Below are 27,822 nucleotides of genomic sequence, written 5' to 3'. Positions count from 1 at the left end.
CTGTGTTTGGGAGTCCTACGTGTTTCCCCAACACACAGATGTGCTCATCTGTGTTGTATTTTAGATTCCACATATAAGTGATATCATATGCTATTTGCCTTTTTCTGACTTACTTCTCTTAGTGTGATAATCTCTAGGTCTACCCATTTGCTGCAAATAGCAGTCTTTCGTTCTTTTTCATGGCTTAGTAATATTCCGTTGTGTGTGTATAGCACAGATTTATTTATCCATTTATCTGTAGATGGTCATTTAGGTTATCTCCATATCTTGGCTACTGTGAATAGTACTTCTAGCTCCCATTCTTGAGTTGGGTACCCAGTCTCAGTCCCAGCTGCATTCAGAGAACCTATTCCTGGTCTTACACAATCCTTGATCCTGAAGTTTCTATATATTCTTTAATAATCTTAAACAGGATAATGCTTCCCTGGCTGGTTAGGGTTCACACTTATAGAATATTACAGGAATGTATCCCCTCTGCTTCCAGAGAGGTAGGTTCTTGAGGTGGTGGCAGAACTTGCTACTCACATCCTAAAATACATTTGAGGGGGTGGGTGGGAAAGCAGGCTAGAGTAGTCAAGACACGTTTATAAAAGAAGATTGGTATAAGATCCTCACTACCAGGCATGAACATCTATGCTTAAGTCTAGAATAATTCAAATAGTGTAGAACTAGGACAGGAAAAGGCAGACAGATGAGAAAATCAGAATTGAGAGCCCAGAACTTCTGAATAAAGAAGCAACTTGATTAGTATAAACATCTGTGTTTGTACCAAGAAAACTTCTGCTACTGCTGCTAAGTTGTTTCAGTCGTGTCTGACTCTGTGCAACCCCACGGACAGCAGCCCACCAGGCTCGTCTCTCCACAGGATTCTCTAGGCAAGAAAACTGGAGTGGGTTGCCATTTCCTTCTCCACCAAGAAAACCAAGTTGGGCTAATATCAGTCTTGAAGAGAATTTAATATAGTAGAGCTAATATTTTTATGATTAGATAAAAATCACTAATCTCAGTATTGTGTAGAAAAGAACAGCATGTACTGAGGATTCCTTCTTGTTCTAAACTTAATATCTTCTCAGATCTACTTATTGGTTCCTAGGCAATTTATGGAAATTTCTAGAATGACATAAATATTGCCTAACTCAACTTGGTCACAGTAATCACCATGCTTTATTTTAACATTCGGGGGACATATCACATTGTTTTTTATTATCTCATTTTGTCCTTAAATATAACATTGTAGTGATTTTAATTTTTTTTAATAAAGAAACTTACTGAAAAAAAAAAAAGAAGCAACTTGAGTATAAACACAGGACTCTCAATTCTGATAGCGATGACTAGAAGAATATAAAACTAGAGAAAAAAAAATTGCTTTGTTTCTGAAAGCTAAAACAGATTGACACCTGAATGCCAGAACCATATGAGAACACGTTGGGATGATGTGGAAAAGATATCAAGAACTCCCTCCCTTTCACCTCCCAAAGAAAACCATATGGCCTCAAATGAAGTGAAGAGAGAGCTTCATGGACACCTGTAGTGTGTAGCTGGTTGGACCTGGAAGCAGGCATTAGGCTTGGACTGGAGAGCAACCCTCTGCTCAGAGTATTTTTAGCTATAGTGGAGCAGTGGAGGGTTGCCAAGGGCTCTGGGGACACAGATGACCACAGCAAGCTGAAAGCGGGGAGGGCAGTAAAGCACGAAGAGACCATCGGGGATGGAGGCCAGGCAGTAGCTAAAGACGGCTGCGCCCAAAGGTGCCGGCCACTGGTGGTGCGGTTTTGGCCCAGTGTCAGGACTCTCCCAGGTGCAGCAGGAAGCAGGCGCAGAAAGGGATGTGGTCATTCAATCTCCACCTCTAGCCTTGGAGCTTTGCCAGACCTGGAGAAGAAGCCTCCCAGGGACAAATGCCACTGCCAGGATCATCCTGCCCTTGGCTGTCTGGCCTTTCCCTCTAGGCTTGGAGCGCTGAGCTGACAGCCTGCCCACCAGTCCTTCACTGGAGAGAAGGACTACAGAAGCTCCCAGGTGACAATAGGGGCAACGCCAGGGGCGCTGGGCAGCCAGCCATGCTTCACTTAGCTAGTGAGAAGAACACAATCTTTACAGTTTACCCAGAGAGTTACCGTTTCTGATATACTCTAGTCATTCTTGAATACCCTGATTTCCTTCTGATATCATTTCCGTTCAACCTGAAGGATTTCCCTAAGTATTTATTGTAGTCAAGTCTGCTAGCAAACAAATTATCTGATTTTCTCCTTTACCTGAACTGTCTTTATTTCACCTTCATTCCTAGAGGATATTATGTGTTCTGGGTTGATAGTTTTTGTTTGGTTTTCATTTTGTTTTATTTTCTGAACTGTGATTTCTGCTGAGAAGTCTGTGGTTATTTAAATCAATGTTTTCCTTTATGTAATGTTTTGTTTTTCCTGGCTACTTTTAAGATTTTCTCCTTCTCTTTGGTTTTCAGCCATTAGATTATGATGAATCTAAGTGTGGTTTTTCTGTGACTATATCTGGTTTGGGGCTTCTTGAACTTTCTGAATCTGTACATTTCTGTTTTTCACCAAATTTGGGGAGTTGTGGCAATTATTTATTTTTCTGCTCTCTTTCTGGGGCTCTAGTGAGCCAATTATTATATATACATCAGGTAGATCTAATGATCTAATTGATGCCTTTGAACTGTGGTGTTGGAGAAGACTCTTGAGAGTCCCTTGGACTGCAAGGAGATCAAATCAGTCAATATTAAAGGAAAATAATCCTGAATATTCATTGGAAGGACTGATGCTGAAGCTGAAGCTCCAGTACTTTGGCCACCTGATGTAAGGAGCTGACTCATTAGAAAAGACCCTGATGCTGGGAAAGATTGAAGGTAGGAGGAGAAGGAGATGACAGAAGATGAGATGGTTGTATGGCATCACTAACTCGAAGGACGTGAGTTTGAGCAAGCTCTGGCAGTTGGTGATGGACAGGGAACCCTGGCATGCTGCAGTCCATTTGGTCGCCGAGTAGGACACAACTGAGCAACTGAACTGAACTGAACTAAACTGAATGAGCTGATGTTGTTAACAGACTTTTTGATACTGGGGCGCAGGAAACTGAGGGTCTGACCACTTTTTTCATCATTTTATCTCTCTTCTTCAGTTTGCTCTGTGTTCAAGTGTACTGACTTGATACTCATTCTTTTTTTAGGCCTTTTGGTGAATTTTTTTTACTTCAGATATTCTACTGTAAATCTTGTATTTCCATTTGATTCTGTTTTGTGTGTTCAGTCCTAAGATGGAGTCACATGAGACTGTTCAGCGAAGCACAGTCTAGCCACCAAAAGGAATTGATAGCAATTCAGCAACATTGGTCTCTCCCATGAAGGTTGGCGACAAGCCAGTTCAAAACCCATAGCAACACCTTTAAAAATTACTCATCTTCATTACTGTTTCAGAATATCTTGTTTTTTTTATGTTTATTTATTTATATATTTTTGTGCTGGGTCTTCCTTATTACATGGGCTTTTTCTCTAGTTGTGGCATGTGGGGACTACTATTCCTTGTGGTGTGCAGGCTCCTAATTGCAGTGGCTTCTCTTGTGGAGCATGGCCTCTAGGGCTCAGTAGCTGCAACTCCCGGGCTCTACACCACAGGCTCAATAATTGTGGCACAGGCTTAGTTGCTCCATAGCTTATGGGATCTTTGCAGATCAGAGATCGAACCCGTGTCTCCTGCATTGGCAGGTGGGTTCTTTACCACTGAGCCACCAGAGAAGCTCGTCTCAGTATATCTTATGACTGCATTTGCTCTGAAGCCTCACTGTGGAATAGTAAATGAACTTGAAAGACAGCTGTATAGCCTTTTCATTTTTCTTCTCTCCATTCTAATTTTCTCTTCATAAAAGCAATGCTTGTTCTCTCTTTTTATTATAAGGTGATCAAACCAGTTCCTCTCTTTGAAAATCTCTGCTCTTTCTATTCTCATCCTGAGCAGCTTAAACCCAGGAATCAAGACGGCAAACTCTGAATCTCCCTGAGAAAATGTATATGTCCAAAGATAGATTCTTTTAGGGGGTTAAGTGAGAAGGAAATAATAAGTATTACACTCATAATATATATCATATATGTAACTTACTTATATACATAAATATATGTGATATATATGTAATCTACTTGTGCTACACATAGTAACAGAAAGTTCCATAATTTACAGTGTGTACAATTTATAGTGTTTTACATTTTCTAACCAAAGCATGACTCCATTGGCCCTTCTCTGAATTTCCAGGTGAATTCCAGACTCTCATGATAGTACGATTATTATTTTAATATTCATTTCATTCATTTATTTGGCTGTGCCAGGTCTTGGTTGTGGCACACGGGATCTTCCAGCTTCGTTGTGGCAATATGAACTCTTAGTTGCAGCCTGAGGGATCTAGTTCCCTGAGCAGGGATCAAACCTGGGCCACCAGCATTGGAAGCATGGAGTCTTAGCCACTGGGCTTCCAGGGAAGTCCCAATACTACCATTTATTGATGACTTATGGTACCAGGCACTCTGCTAAGCAAACTGCATACATGTTTTAATCAAATTATAGCAATCCCACAGGGCATGGTTCCCATTTACAAATGAAAAAGCTGAGGGTCAAAGAGGTTGAACAGCTTGCCCAGAGTTATCCACCCAGGAAGGGGCAATCCCAGGTGGGATTTGAACCCAGGTGACACTTCTGAGACCAAACTTTCTTTATTCTGTCTCCTGTTTTGAACTCGTGGCAGCATTTGATGGTATTCATCTCCCAGGTAGCATAGCAGGGGGAACAGAGTGTGACACTGAAAATAATGCTCACTTCAAAGAGGAGACTAGACTTCTAGTCTCCAGTGGTCACTCACTTGCTGGAAAACCCTGCAACCCCTCAGCTTCTCTCATCCTTTCTTGCCCATGTCTACAACAAAACACAAGTGTCCTTCACACACTTCAGACTTTCAGAACTGTTCTAGAAATATGAGAAGTGTGATCAGGCCAAAAAAGATATGAGGCAAATAGAAGTGATCGCAATCAGTCGTAGCCTAGCTCACATACTAACACTTCCTTTTCTAAGTTTTACAGTTACGACTCCAACAGAGAAGGACCCAAGAACAGCTGGCTAACCAAGGCATCGTACCACGTGAGTAGCTCTGTTTCTTATGGACTGGTCTATATGGGGGTGGCAGGGGGGCGTGCAATTTGGGAGCTGGAAAGCACCTCAGAGGTCATAATCCAATTTCATGGATCAGTCTCCCCAGATCCTCACGGACTCTGGGTCAGCAGGAATCCCAGACCTTAGAGGCTTTGTCCCAAATGCTACTCACCTGCCAGGGCTTCCCTTTACTCATAGAGGTTGTACCTAAAATTCTAATGTAGTGGATTTGATTACAAGACAAACACAATTCTATGGGCCTCCATCCCCCTCTATTTTTAGAATTGGACATAATCATTGTTCTTCCTGGAAGCATCAATTGTATCATCTTTCTCTCACCTCCTTGGTTTCATTTCTATTTGAGTACTTGAGTCCCCAGTTAATTGAATATTGTCAATTACTTCCTTTCTGGAATAATGAGCAGCAATACCATTCTAGTATAAATGGTGTAACATTGAATTGCTGCCCATCATTTGGGTCAAAGAAGGATTATCCTATCTTTTGGAAGATATATTTGAAATTTCCTACCTTGAAACTTGAAAACTTCAAGTTTAGCAGTTGAAGCTACCTTCTGGTGAGCTATAAAAACAGAAAAAGTAGCAAATAAATGGAATTACCACGTAAGCTCCTTTAGGTTACACTTTTTTACTTCTTCCCGCAGAAGTTAAAATTTTTAATTTTTTAATTAAAATTTTAAAACTAAAAATCCATAATGACTCCTGCAGAAATCCAGGTCCTTGTCCAGACTGTGACTTCATAGTTAAGCATGCAACAAGCAAGCATTTGCCCTTGATTGAATGTCCTACAGTTAGTAACCTTGGTGCCCTGTGATCCAAAGTCTAAACATTTTAAGTATAGTCGGTGCTTCAGAACCAGAAAAGAACTAAGAATATTTCAAGCTCTTTCCTTTGGGAGTTCAGATGAAGTTCTTTGTTCATGGCTCAGCCCTGCAAAGAATAAACAGCAGGTGACCTATGGCAGAACAACTTTTTTTAGCGATTTGCTAAGCGCAAAAGAAAGATCTCACCCTGCAACTGAAAGGCTGCTTTGATCAAATGTACAGTTAGAATGAGAAACCAAAGGCACAAGGCTGTGTGGCCTGTTTCATCTTAGCCAGCCCAGCAAGGCAGGTGTTAAAACACAGGAGAGACCCACAGTCTACAGGCTTCATGTCAGATAAATACGTTGGCGCTCAAAGCCGAGCAGGCCAGTCTTATTTCTGAATCCTGTTGCAAATGTGTAGAATTGAATTTGTTTAACCACCATCTAGAACTGAACGATTCACTAACAGTGAAGTGTAGACAAGTGTAGATCCACCAGGATCCTCTCAGCAGATCACAGTCTCTACCACATGCCTTCAAATACAAGATGAATACGTCAGTTTCAGTGGGATTAAAATACTCAGTTCTTTCGTGGGGGCTTCCCTGGTGGCTTAGAGGTAAAGAACCCACCTACCAATGCAGGAGACTCGGGTTCGATCCCCAGGTCAGGAAGATCCTCTGGAAAGGAAATGGCAAGCCTCTCCAGTGTTCTTGCCTAGAAGACCCCAAGAATAGAGAAGCCTGGCTGGCTACAGTCCACGGGGTCCCACAGAGTCGGACACAACTTGGCAACTAAACAATAACAACAGCAATCCTTCATGGACATGTCTTTCCTTAATTCTGGAAAGAAAATTGAAGTAGAGAGACCCAGTATCTTTACATTTGCTCAAGCTGTTCACAACTGATTTAAAGTTTAACCTACATGTTTAAATAATCCAAACCTGGGTCTTGCAGCTGCCATTTGGAGGAAAATAAAAAATTTTTTTAAGTTTCTGGAGTTAAATTTCAGAAATAAGACACCTAATAAAAACAGGAATGAATCTAACAGCACATTTTTACATAACACCCCTATGTAAGGTATGCAAATTAAATGTCCATTTGCAGAGTAGGGTCCAAAGGAAGTAGAATCTTTTGTTATCCAGGATTTCCAGAATCAGATAGTGTGGGGCTTCCCCAGTGGTTCGAATGGTAAAGAATCTACCTGCAGATCAGGGGACACAGGTTCAATCCCTGGGTCAGGAAGATCCCCTGGAAGGGAATGGCAACTCACTTCAGTATTCTTGCCTGGAGAATCCCCATGGACAGAGGAGCTTGATGGGCTACAGTCCATGGGATCGCAAAGAGTTGGACGTGACTAAGTGACTAACACTTTCACTTTTTTTCACTTTTCTCCAGGATTTCCAGAATCAGATAGTGTATATATTAATGAAATACTGCTTAACAGAAATTTTGCACTCATAGCCCATTGTGTCTTGAAGACAGTTGCTGGGGAAAGTCCTATGAGTCATGCAGTGATATTTCCTTTTTAATTCAGCAAAATGAGAAAGGTAGATTAAGCAGCATCAGTTTCCCATAGTCTTCAGCCACCTCCTCTCCAAGGGCGTCACTTCTGCTGTAGAAAATTGTCAAAGCTACAGCAGGTGCACCCGCCCAGTGCAGGCCTGGCCCCTAGATCTCAGGGACTTAGCACTTCTGGGGAAGCCAGACCCAGACAAGCCTCTGCACCTGCTGAGATGGGGAGCCCAGATGGTGGCCCCATTGACCCAGAGCTTAAACACTAGTCTCTCTACTCAGCCACCCCACCACGACCAGGCACACGTGTGTAAAGGCAGTTGCTCCAGAGAAGGAACAGGAACTCACAGTCTCTGGGTCTTTTCTACTCAATCAGATTCAACATATTTCAAGATGCCCCAGACTCTGTGCAGGGTGGTATGCTGGGCGCTGTGGGGACCACCGTGAGCACAGCTGTACTTTGTAGAGGCTCAAGATTTTAGGGGAAAAGGTGACAAGAAACACAGAAAGTGGGACCGGTTATATTTCCCAAGAGGGCTTTTTATGTCTTCCTTCTATCATTTGAATTTTCTGAAGCAGAAGAAAAGAGGAAAGGAGGAAGAAAGTGAGTAGAACATAGGGAATCAAAGCCGGTAGTCATTGGAGATCACCTAATTTGATGATTTGGGGTGTTTTTTAATAGTTAAATATATTGTGTATTATGTGTGTATACACACACACACATACTGGCTGGAACAAGGTCAGGGGCTTCTGCCCCACTCACTCGGCCCCCCTCACTCCTCTTAGATAACCCTGTTTCTCTTCCCCAGGGTCCTCTTCAAACAGAGTTTGAAAACCCTGCCCTAGTCCCCGTCTCACTGCCTTTAACCTTCATGAAGCTGAGATTGGAGAGGCCTCAGAGATGCGTCAAACATCCCAAAGCCAGAGCCCAGAGCGGTCCTATTTACAAACTGGAACCGCGAGACTTTAAATGCACGCGCAGTAAAATGATAACACAGCCTCACCTTGTCCATAACACCCGAAATAACTGCAGTGCTCCCCCTGAGTTTTCAAACTTGTTATAAATTGCTCAAGTGGAGAGCTGCTGGCCAGGTGAATTGTTCATTGTCCTTCCGTTACTACCAGGTAGCCCTGCTGGTTTAGTTTGTTCACAGAAACACCTGCTCGCCTTGGATAGAATTATTCTTGAATTGTGCATTAGATTGACCCAAGGCCATTGCCCATTGCAAAAAGAAGAAATTGCAGTCCCCTCCTATTGCAGCAGCTGAGGCCAAAACCTGCATCTCTTGATCCTGGAGTAGCAGCCAGCACAGAGCCCCTTTAAACAGTACGAAAGTGCTCTCAGCCAGAAGTACACCCCCAGGCTGGCTTCTAAGACTGCTTTCACATTTATAGTATCAATGGTGGAGTTCACATTTTCAAAAGAGTCAGGAAAGCTGATGAACTAGCCTCTCAACAATAGTGTAGAAATATTACTTTAAGAATTTATGGTTCAGACTCCCTTCCAGAATCCCACCTCTGAATCTCAAGAGGAAAGTTTCAAATTGCCTACTTGCCACCATCAACTGGAATTCAGAAGCATGGCTCTGCCACCATCCCCATCAGGCTCAAGGCTGCAAGAGGACATCAGGGTTCTCTTATTTTTTCTTGTTTTGGGACACAGCCCAACCTCCTGTGGGCAGGCTCAGGTCTGCTCATCATTTCTCATGCAGGTTTTCTCCACTACATTCTTCTCTTTGGGCACCAATTTCCTGGGTTGGAGGGTAAATGCTGTGGCTCAGATGGTAAAGAATCTGCCTGCAAAGCAGGAGTCGTGGGTTCGATCCCTGGGTGGGAAAGATCCCCTGGAGAAAGAAATGGCAACCCACTCCAGTATTCTTGCCTGGAGAATCCCATGGACAGAGGAGCATGGCGGACTACAGTCCATGGGGTCACAAAAGAGTTGGACATGACTGAGTGACTAACACATATCTCCTGAGTTGAATCTTAAATACTATTTTATTCCAACCCCTTCAGAATTCTTAGTGCAGAAAGAGATGCAGCTCTGAGTGTTCGATGAAAAAAAAAAGTCATAGAGCAGTTCAGTAGATATTTTGACCGTCTGTTGAGAGAAAAGCCCCATGGAACACAGAGGAGTTAGACGTGAATTCTGTTTCAAAGAGCTTACCGTCTAGAATGTTCTCCCAATTTTCCTGCTTAGTTATGCCTGTTAATAATATTGGACATCTCACAACTACATGGAGTAGGTTTCTGGGAGACCTGAAGGAAAGAAATGACTTTCTCTCTCCTTCTGCTAGTACACTGGGGCTGATCTCTATGAATCCAGGGGAGAGAAGCAGGAACATTGAGTTGATTCTCCTGGAATCCAGAAAACGGCATTAGAGAACTGAAGTCGATTACAGAAGCCCAGGGGGCGCCCAAGAGGCTGCGACTTCGCCGAGACTCAAAGAAAGCCCCGCTGGCCAGAAAGAAACATCTGGGCAGCTTGGTTCCGTGGTCTGATGGATGTCGATGAATGGAAAGATACAATGAGCTGTGTGTGAATGGTGCTGCCTTTATTTGTTTTGCAGACTAATCCAGGCCTCCGCAGCCGCATACTTACGGCAAAGCCTTGGTAAATCCCTGGATTCTCTGGTCCTCCTCCTGAATAGCGAGAGGCGTCACGGGCCGGTCCCTGCACCCACAGCACACGCAGCGTCTTGATAGTTTTGAGAAGCTGGCGGGGCAGAGCCTTCCTTCCTTTCTTCAATGCCTTCATCTGACTTGGCTTCTCCCCACAGCACCGCCTCCCCACCCCCCACTGTTGGCTGTTTGAGCAGAACACGCACAAGGGTTTCATCTGTCCCCCTTCGCTCCCTCCTAACATCTCAAATGTGGAGTGAGAAAAAAGCCTCCTCGGTTTTCATACCAAGCCCATTTGGGTCCAAAATCCTAACTTCTCTATTTCCCCCAACTCTTTGCTTCATCTCTAGTTCCTTGCTCCTTAGAAATTAGTGATCTAGCAATGCAGGCATCACATGAATGTATCTGTGGACCCTTCTGAGAAATTTCGGAGTATTCGTGTAGAAGGCATTGCATTCCCTGAGCATGCAAGCCAGGCTGTAATATTACAAAGGTCCATTGGGAAAAGGCAATCTTTTCAGGCCCCCTGAGACTATCATTTGGGTCCTGAATGGGCCATCTGTTGCCACCCTAAAGAGATGAGACAGTTTCCAAAGTATTAACCACACATGCATACCATGGATCCCATTTGTTTGGAAGAAAAATACTCCTGGTCCAATTTGTCTTTAAAAGCAAAGCCAATGGACTTCCCTGGTGGTCCAGTGGTTAAGACTCTGCACTTCCAATGCAGGAGGGTGCAGGTTCGATCCCTGGTTGGTGAGCTAAGATCCCCCATGCCATACAGCATGACCAAAAAAAAAAAAGCAAAGTCAAGAGGACAAGCATTGCTAAACCTGTTTGTAAGTGGGAAACTGAGAACATGGGAAGACTCTCAGACTTGTTCAAGGCTGCACCAGAAGTAGATGGTAAAGCAAGGACAGAACCCAGAGGGATGGCTCCCAAAACTTTAGTCACCCAAGACTTCTTTAATTATACCCATGACTATTGTAGAGCTTGTATGTAAATCAGCTGTGTCTTCCTCCCCCCAAACCCCTATATATATGAATTATTATCCATATATCTGTCTTTGATTAATTAATGGCATATAAACTTACCAGCCAGTGCTTTTTGATGAGAACAAGCAGTTCTAAACCAAGTTGTTCTGCTTCTAGGCAGCAACTATGAAAAGTGGCAGTTTCATGAAACTAAGCAGCCTTTCTCTGGACAAACACACCCTTTTTCTTCAGCTCTTTGAAATACTGAGAAATCAGTCGTAGACATCAGGCACCCCTTTTTGAAGTCTCTGATTCCCAAGTACCTCTGATTCCCATCTACAGATCAGGACCTACTTGCCATGGAAATGCCAGAGAACCAGAATCCCCCTGGGGGCTTGTCCGAACACAGACCCTCTGTCCCTCTGCCTCTCACCCAAGCTTTGGATTGTGTAGGTCTGGGTGGGGCCTGCAAATTGGTACTGTTGGCAGGTTTCCAGATGATGCCAAAGATGCTGGTCCAGGGCCACACTTTGGGAACCACTGCCCCAGCTGCTGCCCCAGAACACCAGCTCTTGGACACAGCCTCTTGGTCCTGACCCGTACACCAGAGGAGGAGCTGGGTTCTCCCCTCCAAGCCGAAGGGGAGAAGGCAGGCTCCGCCTCCACCATCAGAACTGCCACCAGCCCCAGGCTTCTCTCCCTTAACAGATTGTCAACGGCCCTCCAGACTGTTTTCTCGTTTTTCCGGGTCCCTGTTGGAGGCAGGAGGTTAGAAGCAGGGGGCCACCGCAGGAGGTCTATTCATATCTTGGGATCTTTTCCTGAGCTCTAAGTAAGCAAATGTTTATACACACAGCTGACCCAAATTAGCCAGAGCTGCGCAGACAGAAATAGGAATAGCCCGTGACTAAACTCCTCATCGAGAACATGAATTCCCCTGTGAGAAGCGATTCATCTTCTTCCCAGGGGATGAGCGAGACGTGTGGCTGACTGAATTTACAACCGTATTTTAATTTGGAATCACATTGACTTATTTTTTTTTATTTAGCAATCCAAATTCCTTTTTCAATCCTAAATGTCAATGTCCCTTAAATACAAAATGTTGCCATTTGATACTCCCAGGGCTGTCAGCAGAGGAGGTCCTTCATGGATTTTCCAAAAAGTCAATGTGGTACACAGGAATGCAGTTTCACTTTCTTTGGCCCTTGGGGGGAGGGGATGAAACCCTCTTTTCTCTGGAATCCCAGAAAAGATACATGTCACAGAGGCCATGGCAGGCCAACCCAGTGCCCCATGTAACATCTTTTAAGTCCTAGAAAGAAGAGCATGGGGTATAACCCAGTGTGTGAATCTTTTTAGCTTCCTTCCCAAGTCCTTGCTGAATGGTCATAGCCTCTCCCACCCTGTGGCAGAAGGTTCCAGAAGACCATTGTGTGCCTGGCATCAGAGAACTGGACTATTCAGTCATTTCACAGGGGAATTGTTACCACCAAAGAGTGATGAATTGTAACTTTAAGATACAGGAAATGCAGCATTTCGTGGAAGAGTTAATAAGCTCTACTAATAAGAATTGAAAAGCCTCAGGGATAAGAGAAGCAGATAAATTCCCCCTAAACCCTAAGCCCAATTAAAACCAATTGAGTTTGGAATGTAAGAGCCATCTCAAGATAGATTCATGCTGTCCCCTTAGGGTTGCTTCTTAAGGAAAAAGTTATGTCACTCTTTTTAATGACTTAGTAAGGAAGGCCACACTAAAATCAATTCCTTTTCTGGATTGTGGAAGGGATTAAGCCACATCAGTATTATAATACCTAGGTGACCACCAGACTGTTGGACAGAGGTGAAGACCCATGGATTCAGATGGTACAGGCTCACCAGGACCCAGTGGCCCTCAAGCAGATTTGTAGGATCTGACTGCCTGGGGAAATAGCAGATGGTTTCAGAACTCCATCAGTGTAAATTGCAGCTGTGATCAAAGGCAAATAAAGACAAGCCTCCTGACTCAGGATGGGGGTCAGACCCAAGTCAGAGAAACTGTATAAGCAATGCAGCAGACCGTCACATTTTTCCAGAGCCACTGAGTCAGGGGACAGGGGAGGGGAAAGAGGCCATTGAAAAGGGCAGAGTTGGCAGAGAGGTTCCTTTCAAGAGTGAAAAGCAGCAAAGAGAAACTGGAGGTGTTAGATCGATGGGAGATGTGGTGGTCAAGCAACAATTTATTTTTTTTTCTCCTATAAAAAGGAAGCCCCTTAGTCTCTGGTCAAATTGAGGAGAAAAGGACTTGTCCAGTCTCCTTGGCACAAGGCAGCCAGCTGGGACCAGTCTGCCTGTTCCTTTGGTCAACTCTGCAGTAGTTTGGGTGAGACAGGAAAGTCTAGAGAGAGATGCCTCAGTAGCTCCTCAAGCTCCCCAAGCAATATCCAAGGATAATGGGCTTGACCAGCTGCCAGGACCCAGAGTGGAGTCTCCCTTCTCTCCAACAAGCCCGTCCAAGAGCTGGGCTCACATGAGGCATGGTTTTGAGGCTGAATGAGACACACACATTCACACGCATGCACGTGCTCACACATTCACACACAAGTGTCCATCTGGTTAGATATCCAATTTTTTGTTTGTTTGTTTATGCCAGTCAAAGTTTAGAAGACTGTTTCCTTGCCTGCAGCTTGTGAGTTGACATCTGTTGAAGTAATATTAGAATTCTGGATCACGTGATCCACCCACTTGTTCAGACCTCCAGTCCAGGAGAATATTTGACGCAATTCTGCAACCGCTGATCAACCTCATCACTTCTGATGAAAAGTTACTGTTTATGGCTCTGGGTTGTGATTGTTCCAGGGGATCAGGAAAGGCAACGAAAAGGCAGATTTTTGCAAAAGCAAAGCCAAAAGTTCATCCCCGTGAGGCATTGCTGGGAGCTGGTAGGAGGAAAAGCAGTGGGGTCGTGGAGAGAAGGAGGCTGGCGTCCGGTCCAGGTCGTTCCTGGCTGCTGTGGACTGTGAGGGCCCAGTGCCCGTGTCTCCCGGTCATCAGTGTTTTGAGCATCACAGCTGAAGAGAAGTTAAATGGTCAGAGGACCTTGGCTCCTAGCCCTACCTGTGTGATCCTGGGCGAGTCAATCCCATTCCAGGGGCCTTAAGTTTCCCCATTATTTTACCATCTCCAAGGTCCCTTCCAGCCCTCAAAGTCTCATTCCGTGCTTCTCTCTCAACACCCTTTGGTTGCATGTTCTTGCCCGACCAGCCACCTCCCTGACCCAAAAGGACAAGTCACCTCCCACAACATGGATCACAGCCCTTCCACTGACCTTGACCTCCACCCAGACTTCTGCACTCAAGGGCAGGGCAAAGTCAAAGAGAGTGGTGGTCACCCCAGTCTCCCCATCTCCCTAAAACTAGAGCATCACCTGTCCCCACCCCTGGGCCTGCCCCTCTTCGGAATCTTGGAATGCCCCGTCTCTGCCACTCCTTTTCCTATTGCGTATTCTGCCCCTGCTGCTCCTCCTGTTTGAGGCTGACGTCCACCTTTCTCTGTGTCCTCCGGCCTCGGGGAAGCTGGTGACCTCCAGGCCTTTCTTCTTCAACTGCTTGTGGCCTGAAGAAGGCGATCACCTCCCCGCCGCCCCCGTGCACAGCTCAGCAAGCACACCGGCAAACGCCGCCGCGCCGCTCCGGGCCCCAAGGCCCCCTGCTCATGTCTGTATCTTTCTGTTTCAGCCCTGAAAAGCCCACCTGAATTCCATGAACAAAGAAAACGTTTGGATAGTGACAAGGTAACTTTCTGCAAACCTCCCATCTTTCTGATCTCAGACTCCAGGCTATGGATCTCCAGGTACTAAGTTTGGGCAAATTTCTCCTACAATTGGCTGGTCCCCTCCCCCCACACTGTGTGGCATCTTCCTCCTAGGCTCTGAAAACTGTGGAAATAGGATCAATGATGTTGGCTTTGAAACTGCTATTGGTGAGCTTTAAAAAAAAAGATGTCCCCAGTCTTTCTGATGTCGGCAGGGGCATCCCTACAAGGAGTTTTCAGAGACATGAAATGAGGTAGATGAAGTGGGTTGGCAAGCTGGCCTCTCTTTCATAACAGGCGTTTCTCAGTGATGAACAGATGATTTTAAATCCAATTCAGTGGTAGGGTAAGGCCTGCGGATACGTGGCTTATTTGAGGCTATTTAAAGGCGAAGAGGTTTCCCTGGTGGCTCAGTGACAAAGAATCCGCCTGCCAATGCAGGAGATGCAGGCTCAATCCTTGGGTTGGGAAGATCCCCTGGAGAAGGAAAAGGCAACCCACTCCAGCATTCTTGCCTGGAGAATCCCATGGTCAGAGGAGCCTGGCGGGCTACAGTCCGTGGGGTCGAATAAGTTGGACACGACTGAGTGACTAAACAACAATGGAAGGCTGAAGGAATTCTGTTTATTTCTCTTTCTTTTAGCATTTGAGGGGGGAAATTAGCATGTATTCTCTACCTTCAGAGCAAGCCTCTGCAATTGAATTTATCGATACCGTAAGTGCTAATTAGGGAGCATCAGCAGCGCACCTAGAAGGAAGGCCAGCAAGTTCCTTCTCCTGGGAGGCCACTGCTAGAGAATCCTAGTGGCTAGCGAGAGGGTAGGGGAGCAGGGAAGAGGGGCGGAGCTCCAGGACTCCCTAGGGCTGCTCATGGCAGGCTGTGCTTCCTGCTGCCTGGAGAATAACTGCCTTTCATCAGAACTGGAGTGAGCCCCAGACCCCTCTTCTGGGGGCCAATACACTGAGATCAGAACCCAGAAATGAGGGCCCTGAAGTTCGGTTATGGCTCTGCCACAGCCCACACCGTCTGTGCAGACAACTCCATCATCAAAAAAACTTTGCTGCTGCTGCTACTGCTAAGTCGCTTCAGTCGTGTCCGACTCTGTATGACCCCACAGACAGCAGCCCAACCAGGCTTCTCCGTCCCTGGGATTCTCCAGGCAAGAACACTGGAGTGGGTTGCCATTTCCTTCTCCAAAGCATGAAAGTGAAGAGTGAAAATGAAGTCACTCAGTCGTGTCCGACTCTTAGCTACCCCATGGACTATAGCCTACCAGGCTCCTCCATCCATGGGATTGTACCTGTCTGCCCTTTAAGTTTGGAGCGCTGAGATGGACCAAAGCTTTTGACCTCTTTATCTTATTTCTCCATCCTGAAATTACTAGAGAGGTTTTACTAGATGAGTCCTCCTTCATCAGAATGTAGAACAGGGTTATTTGCATGTTTCATTTGTAAGAAAGTAATGCTTTTTTCCTTTTGAGAGAAAAGGGGTTTCTTTTAAAGTTAAAATTAGATGATTTGGCTGTATGATACTGAGAGTAGAATTGATTCCATGTTCGTGTCCAACAGGCTGAAGACACCCTGAAGCGCAAGGCAAGAAGCAGGTCCGACCGTGCAGCCGTGGTGAAAATGCACATACTCCAAGGTAGGGCTGCTCGAGATTATTAAAGCAGTACCGTCAGTGAGAGGGAACACGGACCATTGCTCAAGTTTCTTTGTCTCTGCACAGTGGCTGAGTCTGCTTAGAAAGGAGCCACTTCCATTCTGAAGTGGTTTTTGAGCTGTCACCTAGTCATTCGAGGCCATGTTGATGGTCAAATTGAGAAGCCATATGGTGGCCCCAGAAGGTACCACACTTGGGGTCCAATCTGAGCTGCACCACTGCTCAGCTTTCTCTGCGCACACAGGGCATGGCCAACATATATCAACTTCCTTTAAAATGTCCATCCTTCATACCAGTAATAAATGTTTAGTTTTGAAAGAGTTTCCCCGGGGCTCAGCAGTAAAGAATCTGCCTGCAAAGCAGGAGTCTCAGGTTCGATCCCTGGGTTGGGAAGATCCCCTGGAGGAGGGCATGGCAACCCACTCCAGTATTCGTGCCTGGAGAATCCCATGGACAGAGGAGCCTGGCGGGCTACAGTCCATGGGGTCACAAAAGAGTTGGACACGACTGAAGCAGCTGAGCATGCAAGGCTTACCAAATAATGTTTACTGAGGAGACCAGAAAACAAAACTATATTCACAGTCGAATTCAGGAAAGCAAAGTATATACATAAACTGTATTTATAGTCAGATTCTATGATGAAAAGACAAAGACCTAACAATAAATACTGTGTAAGTAATTAAGAAATACACCCAATTATTAAAAACAGTAGATTCTAAGTGGAGGAGGTTTCCCAATGCTTTCATTTCTTTTGCATAATTTTTTTAACATTTTCTACACTTCCAGCAATATATATGTATAAGAATACATAATCAAAAAAGGAATGTTATCTGTTGCATCATTACCATCTTGAATTAAAATATCAGGCTATGAGCCCCAAGAATCGGATGCAACTGAGCAACCGAGCACACACACACATGAATAGAACAGTGGTACTATGAGGTCTGGAAAGATCTCACCTTCTAAATTTTCAGAGTTGAGCAGAAAGCGGCAAACTCTCGTGGAACCCTAACTTCCGGTTCTGCCTTATTGCAATAACTGGCTTTCAAGACTCTCTTCCATGTTCTTGCACAGAAATAAGTCAGGGCCCCGCCCAGAGAGGAATAAAGAGTGATTTAGAGCTTGTCAGTGATCGTTCTCACCCTCCCAGTGATGAGAAGCTGAGCTGCCTGTTGGATATATTCAGTTTCTTAAATCCCTGTTTAATTAAATAACCATTTCCCTCCAAAATTGTTTCTCTTTTACAACCAGATCAGGACATTTGAATCAGTTAGTATCACAACCTCAACAGGTCTGAAACCCTTAAGAAGTCATGCTATCGCAATTATTACAATTGAATCGGATTGTTAGGTCCCTTCAGTTGTGTCTGACTCTTTTGCAACCCCAAGGACTGTAGCCCGCCAGGCTGTCTATCCACGGGATTTTCCAGGCAAGAATACTGGAATGGGTTGCCATTTCCTTCTCCAGGGGCTTCCCAACCCAGGGATCAAACCTGCATCTCCTGCATCTCCTTTATTGCAGGCAAATTTTTTTACCGCTGAGCCACTAGGGAAGCCCCAATTATAACAATAGATAATATTTACTGCCAGCTCATCATGGGCCAGGTAGTACCCAGGTCTCTGGCATTTCAGGCAGATTCTTTACCAGCTGAGCCACCAGGGAAGCGCATACAGACTGGATGGGCATGTGAATGCTGTTGTTTAAAGTCAGTAAACGAGGCAGGCCCTGTGGACTGTTTGCTTACAGAATCGACAAATCGCACATTTTTCTCCCGAAATCCTCACAAAGCCAGTTTGTCTAACACTTCTATGCTCTTCAATTTGCCTTTATTTGGAACTGTCTAGTCTTTGCTGCTAATCCATGTGAAAGGAGGATGATTGCATCAAAAAATTATTAGGATGGCTGCGTACAATGTGTCAGAGTGTTTGGGTTACAGAAGCAAGAAACAGAATAAAAATAAAACCACAAAAATGATATTAAATTCTAGAGCCAATCCTCTTGATTTTAACCCCTCAGCTTCCACTGCAGAGAGATCGGTTCCAACTGCCCAGATGAAGCTGAAAAGAGCCCGTCTCGCAGATGACCTCAACGAAAAGATTGCTCTCCGGCCGGGGCCGCTGGAGCTGGTGGAGAAGAACATACTCCCTGTGGACTCTGCTGTGAAAGAGGCCATTAAAGGTAATTAGCTCCAATGGCAGGCTTCCTCCGTGCTGGGATCTGAGGGCAGCCGTGGCTCTGAAGTGCTGGGGTCCTGGGGGTGAAGGTGTGTCACTAAACAAGAGTCTATCCAGGGGTTACTGTCCCAAAATGTTCCCAGAAATCCCAGGAACAAGGAAGAAATTCCCAGCCACCTGCCTCCAACGTCAGGTTGACATAGACCAGGGTGGTTCTGGTCAAGCAGGTCAGAACATCTCCCCCATGGGGATCCATCACTCTGGAGTCATGGTGCTCCTTGGTTCCCTCTTTTAAAGGGGTGGAGACTGGCAGAACAGAAAGAGCACTGGACCTGAGTGGGAAGAACTGGGCGCTAAGCCCAGTTTGGGCTCTGTGGGTTGAAAAGTGTTAGTCACTCAGTTGTGTCTGACTCTTTGCCGCCCCATGGACTGTAGCCCGCCAGGCTCCTCTGTCTAGAGAACTGTCCAGACAAGAATACTGGAGTGGATAGCCATTTCCTTCTCCAGGGGAATCTTCCCAGCCCACAGATTGAACCCAGGTCTCCTACATTGCAAACAGATTCTTTACTGTCTGCGCTACCAGGGAAGCCCCCCCCACCCCCCCCCAAAAAAAATATATATATATACACAAAATATATCTTTAAAAAGCTGATCCTCTATCTGTTACAAATATTACACATCCTTTTGTCAACATGTCCTTTACCTTTTTGTTTGTTTTATTTCTGTCCTTTGTCTTTTGATTTTCTGTGTAGTGTATTTTACCTGTAGCAGTTTTTAATTTCTGTATAGTTCAATCTCTTAATCTTTTTCTTTGAGTTTTTGGATGTTACTGCTTACTGAAAACACTTCTTACCTCAAGAATGGAGTTATTCACCTATTCTATTTTCTAACATGTTTATACTTCATTTTTATATTTCAGTCTTTATGCTGAAATATAAAAGTATTTACACTTTTATATATGAGAGTGCGTGGTTTAAGAGACAAGGTTTAGTTTTCTTTTTTCCACAGTTTTAGTGGTTTGTGTTATAATGTGTCTTGATCTCTGTCTTCACAAGTTTTTTTTTACATTGGCCTGATTTTTCTCATGTTTCTTGGCTATTCTGTTAAGTTTCTGGTTGGTGAAATTTAGGATCAGTTTGTAACATGCCAACTTCCATCCTGTTAGAATGTTGTTCGGGATTGCAGTGAATTTATGGGTTAAGTCATGGTGAATTCATATGTTTAAATTATATGAATTCTTCTGTGGCAAAAAGATAGTATCTCTTTTCACCTACACAAGCCTTTTTTAAAAATTTCCCTTGGTAAGGTTTTCAAAAATAAATTCATCTCAGTTATTGCTTGCGTATGGGAAACCTATTAATTTTGCACGTTTATTCTGTAACTGGGGCACTTTGAAGATTTTCTTAATAGTTCCAGTGGTTTCTCATTTTTATCTTAAATTGTTTGGATATATAATCACATCATCTGCAAATAATGAAGATGTGCCTTCTGGTTTGTTCCTCCTTTCTGTCTGGAAACACTGGCTGGTTGTTGAAAAAAAACATCATGGAATTATTAGTAAATTGCAAAATATCATTTTAAGTTACATGCAGTATATTCATAGCACAAATTATATATAATTTTGTGTATTTTATTTATAAGTTACCTGTTTGTATTTGTAAATGATAAATAAATGATAACAATAGACTATATTATACAAGTCTAATAATATATATATTTTATTATACATAAAATATACAGGTATGTATCTAACCTATAAAATATGTATGAATTATATAAAGCACATATAATTTATATCTTTACATTATACAGCTTTATTGTATAATTTAATAATTATTGATATATTACATAGAAGAAAATTATTATTATTGCTATATTGCCAGTGGTTCAAAAACAGTATTATAATGTTATATATTGGATTGGCCAAAAAGTTAGTCCAGTTTTATTTGTGATGTTGGTGATAACACTTTTGTTTGATTCAGTCTTCCTTGGGAATTTCTTTAGTCATTCACCTCTAAATATGATACTGACTTTTGCTATAAACAGATATTCTAAGGAAGTGTTTGTTCTATTCCATTATTAAGAGTAGCTTGCAAGATGGATGTTTAGTTTTTAAAATGCTTTCAACGTTCATGAAAAGATAACCATTTGAGTTTCTTTCTCTCTTCTAGGAATGTGATACTACTGCCTTTCTTAATCATCCTTGTATTTCTGGAAATAAATCCTACATGGATATTTCCCCCCTAGAAATTGCTAATATTTTATTTGCGAATTTTACATCTCTTTTGTTATTAGTTGGGATAACAGAAGCTGCTAACCAAACCACAAAGTTTCAGCTGCTTGACAGACATTTATTTCTTATTTATAAATGGTCCAGAGAGGGTTTTCTTCTATGGCAAACGTTTCAGGCACACAGACTCCTTTGGTCTTGCTGCTCCATCATCCCCTAGCACAAAGGCGGCAAACTTAAAGAGCTAGAGAGTAAGCAAGCTCTCCGAGCTGTCACAACAACTCAGCTCAGCCATCGTAGTGGAAGAGGAACCACAGGCAATACATAAACAAATGGGCATGGCTGTGTTCCAATAAAACTTTATTTACAAAAACAGACAGCAGGCTCACCAGCCATAAATTTGCCAACCTGTGCCCTGCAGCCTTATCATCCTCCAAAATCTAGCCAGAGAAGAGGAAAGGAAGGAACAGCAATTTCACAGGAATATCTCTGTACTGTGGAAGGGGGAGGGGGGTATAAATTTTAATGAGTAGCTTTTGGTCAAGAGCCTGAACAACAGCCATGCTGTGGGCACAGAAAAAAAAAAAAAAAAGAGCATCTGAGAAGTACTTGATATGCATTGTTAGATACTGGTAGAATGTGTCAGTGTGGATAAATGAAAGAGTCACAGATGACCAACCTTGGTTCCCCTGCTGGTCAGCTAGTTAAATGGCAGCCATGTATCAAGATGGGGACTGTGAGCAGAGGGGCAGATCAGGGGAGAGATGATGAATTCCTGTTTCATGTTGGAGCTGAGGGGTCCACAGGAACTCCAGGGGCAGGGGTTCAGTAAGCAGGGCTTTCAACCAAACTAGACTGCAGAAGAAAGTCTTGGTCTAGAGCTACAGACTTAGAAGACTAAGGAAACTTAAACTGATGGACTTGCTAAGAGATCCCTTTCACGTATTCATTTCTTCATTTAATGTTTATGGAGCATCTTCTGTGTGTCAGGCACTGTTCAAGCATTTGTGACATATTAATGAACAAAACCTACAAAAATGTCTGCTCTAGCAGAGCTTATATTCTAGCACAGGAGACACAGATGATCAGCAAAACCCGTGAATAATTATATATCCTAATAAAAAGTGATAAATGGTGTGAAAATAGAAGTTGTGCAGGGTACAGAGTGCCCAGTAGAGGGTGGTTGGGGGGAAGGAAGGAAGTATAAAGAACAAAGAGAATAATGTATAAACAGAGGTAGGGATCTGTGAAGAATAAAGAGAAGAAAAAGCTAGAGAAAAGGTTGGCAGAGGTTGACCTCATCCAGGGAACCCCCATGCGTCAGCCTGTTTAGCAGCAATCTTTCAACGTGCGTGAGTTTCTACCAGCAAGGCAGTGGCATCTTCAGTTCAGTCTCTCAGTCACGTCCAACTCTTTGCAACCCCATGGACTGCAGCACGCCAGGCTTCCCTGTCCATCACCAACTGCCGGAGCTTACTCATGTCCATTGAGTTGGTGATGCCATCCAACCATCTCATCCTCTGTCATCCCCTTCTCCTCCCGCCTTCAATCTTTCCCAGCATCAGGGTCTTTTCAAATGAGTGGCATCTTATGACATGTCATCTATCTTATGACATGTCATAGGGACAGAGGAAGCTTCTCAGAGACCAGCTGTAGAAATAGCCCTCTGAGTAACCCTCCCAATGGCACTGATGGTCCCCACCCCTCTCCTGGCTGTCACTTCTCTGGATCTCATCTTCCACCCTCAGCAAAGCAGCAACTCAGGGTGGTGGTTTTCTGTGTATTGTTCTCCTGGCCTCTGTGTATATTCCCTCCTTGGTCCACGCGCCTTTCCAGATGTGTTTACATTTTCCAGCTCCCTCCGCAGCTGTGCGTCTGTGTTTCTGCCAATCCCAGAGCGAAACTCTCACTGTCTTCCTCCCCATCCCCCCGCCCAGGTTTTATTCAAGACCAATTTTTCTTCAACACGAAGATGAAATAAACTAGAACATCTCGCAAGGAGGCTGTTGACAGAGAACCAGCCCCCACTGTGGGGTTTTTCTTCTCCTTGGCAGATGTCCCCACCCTTGCCCTCAGCTGAGTGACTGTAGCAAATCTTTCCCCCTGCACCTTCCTCTCCTTCAGGGTGCCAGCCAACCTTCACTCTTCCAGCCTGCAGGTTTATTTTCTGAGTCAGGTAGAAGTTTACAGATTCCAGCTGGAGGAAACTTAGGCTTGTGTGGGCTACAGTGATATGATGTGAAAGAAAAGGGGGCTTGTGTTTTAGGTTCTTTTTTGTTTTGGTTTTCATTTATTTTTAGTTGGAGGATAATTGCTTTACAATACTGTGTTGTTGTCTGCCATGCATCAACATGAATCAGCCCAAGGTATACCTATGTCCCCCGATCCTTGAACCCTCCTCCCACCTCCTTCCCTATCCCACCCCTCTAGGTTGTCACAGAGCACCAGCTCTGGGCTCCCTGGCTGTCTATTTTGCATATGGTAATGTGTATGTTTCCGTGCTGCTCTATCAATTCGCCCCTCCCTCTCCTTCCCCACTGTGTCCACAAGTCTGTTTTCTGTGTCTATGCCTCCTTTGCTGCCCTGCAGATGAGTTCATCCGTACCATCCTTCTCGATCCACATATATGCATTAGTATACAATATTTGTTTTTCTCTTTCTGACTTGCTTCACTCTATGCAATTGGTTCTAGGTTCATCTACCTCATTAGAACTGACTCAAATGTGTTCCTTTTGTATGGCTGAGTAATATTCCATGTATATACGCACTACAGCTTCTTTATCCATTCATCTGTTGATGGACATCTAGGTAGCTTCCATGTCCTAGCTATGGTAAATACCAGGTTTTCTGATTTTACTGACTCGGGGTTTCCTCGTGGCTACATCTCACAGCCTACACCTGTTTTCCTGTTTCTCCTACTTAGAAAACCACCAACAGCCTCTCTCTCTCTCAGGCCAGAACACTGAATGTAACAAATGCCATAAGGGAGGGATACCGTGCGAGACCAGAAGATGTGCACTGGAGTTGAGCCTGGCTTTGTTCTGCTTGTGTGTGGTCTTCGGCACTTCACACTCTCAGTTGGGAGAGCTCTCCTCCGAGCTGGTTAATCCTCTCTTTGGTCATCCGAGTATCTCCTTCACTGCCAGGAGCATCCCTTAGCTACCAAGGAAGCTGTTATTGTCCAGAGGCCTGGCTTCTGCTTGAGGAAAGGAGAACCCCGACTGGCTTTCCCAGCTATTTAGACAATAAAAGGGTCCTGGTGTCCTGCTCCAGGGGGCAAGCTCCTCCACCCTAAAGTGTCCTCCTCTTTTCCTTGGATTGAGCCAGGCTTCCCACCTGAATGCCTGAATTTGTTTTTTCAGCTCCTTTTAAAAAAAGTGAACCCTCAATTCAGAATGAAAAGAAAGTGAAAGTCACTCTGTCAGTCGTGCCTGACTCTTTGCGACCCCATACATGGACTGTAGCCCACCAGGCTCCTCTGTCCACGGGATTCTCCAGGCATGAATACTGGAGTGGGTAGCCATTCTTTTCTCCAGGGGATCTTCCTGACCCAGGGATTGAACCTGGGTCTCCTGTATTGCAGGTGGATTCTTTCATGATTGGAGCCACCAGTGAAGCCTGATTCAGAATATACAGCCCCATTTTCAAAGATAAAGTCATTCTTTCTATCACTGTAACCTTTCAACACAGGAAGCAACATTTCTGTCCCTGGGGGATGGCCCAGAAATCATCCATTTACAAGTGTCATGTACCTTTTTCTAAAAGACCCTACGATAGTCTCAGCTCACTTATAACCACAAGGCTAAGACTTTATAATAAAACAAAACAAAAATTCTTGTTTACTAGGAATCCAGCCATCCTTCAGACTCTCTAGAAGTCTCAACACTCTCTAATCATCCATTTTCAAGGCAAATAGACACCATCCATTGCCCCTAAACCAGATGGTGGGGTCATTTGCTTTGGCATAACTTTCTCATGACCAGAATCTATCATTCCATAATGAGAAAGGATTTCCAAAGTGCAAATGATCCTTGAGGGAAAGAAACATGTGATAAATACTTTTCTGAGGAAGATTCTAAAAAAGGTGGTGGGAAAAGAGAACCAGGAAGCCAGTAGCTTTGGGGGTCGGGGATGTCAAGGAGGAAAGTTCAGGTGCTCTAGGATGACGCTAATGTATCTTTACCCACCTAACAATCTTCTTTGTTCCTGGAGAATTGGTTTCAATGGTCAATACAGAACAAGTGCTGATGCAGTGTAACTGTTTTTCCCAACTCCTGTAGTCCTTAGCATCAGGGTCTGTCTAGAGACTTAAAGTCAGTTTCCTTTTTTTTTCTTTTTAAACTTTTTATTTTGTATTGGAATATAGCCAATTAACAATGTTATAATAGTTTCAGGTAGACAGCAAAGAGATTCAGCAATACATGTACATAAATGAATATGTACACTGTAATATGTATGTATGTAAACAGTCAGACACAACTGAGTGACTAGGCACAGCACAGCACATAGAAAGGACCGTGTTAGTCGCTCAGCAACGTCCTACTCCTTGCAACCCCATGCACTGTCGGCTGCCAGGATCCTCTCTCCATGGGTTTTCCTAGGCAAGAATCTTCCTGATGTAGGGATGGAACCTGAGTCTCCCACATTGCAGGCAGATTCTTTACCATCTGGGTCACCAGAGAAGTCCCTGGGTCAAGAAGATTCCCTGGAGAAGGGCATGGCAACTCACTCCAGTATTCTTGCCTGAAGAATCCCATGGATAGAGGAGCCTGATGGACTACAGTCCATGGGGTCACAAAGAGTCAGACACAACTGAGCAACTAACACTTTTATTTTCATGTATATATATTCTCCCCTAATAAAGTCAATTTCTAAAGTGCCAGGAATTTGAGATAAAGGAATGCTTGTTTCTCCAAAGTCCCATGTCCACCTATTCTCTTCCTGAAGCCATCTGATCCCCTTCAAGAGCCATGGGCTCCACGGCCTTTGTTGGACAGTTCAATCAGTCTCCTCCAGACTGTAGTATCCTCAGTGTATAGGAACCTCTTTAGGCGGAAGCTGCATTTAAACTAGCTCCTGGCACCTGACCACCTCCTCCCTCAGGAAGTGGATTTGGCTTCCGCCTCTTCCAGGAGGATGTTAGGAGAAGGGCTGACCGAGAATTAAAATAGCCGTCATACATGCACCGCTCAGGCTTGCATACAGATAAGCGAGTGAAGTTCGTTCTCGTGTTCCACCCCCTGCATTCCAGTCCGTGGTGTGGATCCAGAGGCAAGGTAACCAGGACCCTTACTATCTTACTGTAATCTCGGAATTTTAAATGTTTATACAGAGGAAAGTCCAACTGACTCATTCATCTAATCACTTCCGAGAGAGAGAAAGAGGAGTGGGGGTGCGCCAAGGGGCCAGACTGAGATCCCCAAGAGGCCAGGCCCGGAGTCAGCCCTATGGGCATAGCTGCGGGGTGATGTCAGGACTTCCCGAAGCGGGTCCTTGTCATCACATGGCCCGACGTGTCTCCAGGGACAATAGCCAGCGCCCTACACTCCAGCAGCTCCCAGCAAGCCCCGGGAGATTGGAGCAGGGGCCCTGGGTCACAACACGGAGCTGATAGACTCTGCTTGTTCCTGTGGCAGCCAGATAAGGTGACCTCTGTCCCTCTTCACTGAGCCTGGCCTGAACCAGGCAAGAGAGAGGGGAGCGCACAGCCTTTCCTGCGATGTCCCTTGTGCTCTGGAGAAGGTCTGCTTCGCTTTCCCAGAATGAACCTCTTGATGTTTCTGGCTCCAGAGTTGTGCTGACTTTTGCACAGCTAACCACAGGATCAACTGCCTCTTGGGTGGTCTTTTTTAAAATTTTTGATCATGGTAAACTTGAGACAGGCAGACACTCCTACCAAAACCAATAATAATAACAACAGCTAGAAATGATTGGACACTTGTGTGTCAGGAACCTTGTGAATAACATATAACATATGTCAACCTCAATGCTTTTTTATTTTAAGAAAGCTATCTCATTGATTTTTGAAAAATACCTACTTATTAATTTGGCTGCCCTGCATATTAGTTGTTGCATGCTGAGCTTCCCAGGTGGCACTAGTGGTAAAGAATTTGCCTGCAACACAGGAGATGTAATAGACGTGTGTTCGATCCCTGGGTCCGGAAGGTCCCCTGGAGGAGGGCTTGGCAACCCGCTCCAGTATTCTTGCCTGGAGAATCCCATGGACAGAAGAGCCTGGCGAGCTACAGTCTATGGGGTCACAAAGAGTCAGACATGACTGAGTGACTGAGCATGCACTCACAGTGTCAGAGTGGAAAGGACATGCTGATTTATGACCACGACAGCAGGGCTCCACAGTCCTCCCACGCCTTCTCTGAGACAATGGCAACAAGACTGTCATGATCCCCTGCCTCCTTTATTCTCACGGTCAGGGTGTCACGTTCATTCCCTCACATCTCAAAAACTCAAGTAAAAGATGTTGTGAAGGATGGAGCTGTCCTTAGCACACACGTGCAGAAAAAGGGACACGGCTGATTTCTACGTCATCAGCCCCACCTCACCCACCAGCCCAGCAGGTCTTAACATGTTCCCGAAACAACACACATCTGACAACCTCCCTGGAGGAAAATCCATTTTGCCACCCCCTCTGCTGGGACTCTGAGCATCTGAAGGCTGGACCTTCAGTCTTAGCTCAATCTCTAGAGAACTGGGGCCAGCCTGGACCTTGTGATGACCTCCTCTACAAAACAGGGATGAGAGATTGCAGTCCTTACTCTGACTTCCTGGGCCATTCTGAAGCCAAACACAAGTTGACTGTTTCTGTTACTGCTGCCACTGCTAAATGGACTGCTGATTTGAACTACTATCTTTTGTGTGTGGGGGGGTGGGGG

The 27,822-nt window shown here is 44.5% G+C and overlaps 1 protein-coding gene across 19 annotated transcripts in view; it reads left to right on the top strand.

Annotated features, from left to right (window-relative positions):
* The window catches only part of MYOCD (myocardin), a 92,630-nt gene that overhangs the window by 25,988 nt on the left and 38,820 nt on the right, over positions 1-27,822 (top strand). For 10 of the 19 annotated variants that reach the window (XM_086358775.1, XM_086358766.1, XM_086358768.1 and 7 more), the window contains exons 2-5: positions 5,070-5,135; positions 14,790-14,845; positions 16,435-16,510; positions 18,545-18,706. In XM_086358775.1, the coding sequence (XP_086214901.1) occupies positions 5,070-5,135; positions 14,790-14,845; positions 16,435-16,510; positions 18,545-18,706 (360 nt within the window). Of the gene's footprint in view, positions 1-1,678; positions 2,020-5,069; positions 5,136-9,777; positions 10,095-14,789; positions 14,846-16,434; positions 16,511-18,544; positions 18,707-27,822 lie in introns of those variants that run through there. The other 9 variants (XM_086358776.1, XM_086358779.1, XM_086358778.1 and 6 more) reach the window with 4 other exon arrangements.

This window comes from Bos grunniens, chromosome 19 (assembly GCF_055505025.1).
Source record: "Bos grunniens cultivar Pamir isolate PY7600 chromosome 19, Bosgru_T2T1.0, whole genome shotgun sequence".
Taxonomy (NCBI): Eukaryota; Metazoa; Chordata; class Mammalia; order Artiodactyla; family Bovidae; genus Bos; species Bos grunniens.
The sequence above is the reverse complement of the archived record's forward strand: the minus strand, read 5'-3'. Positions and strand labels throughout refer to the sequence as shown.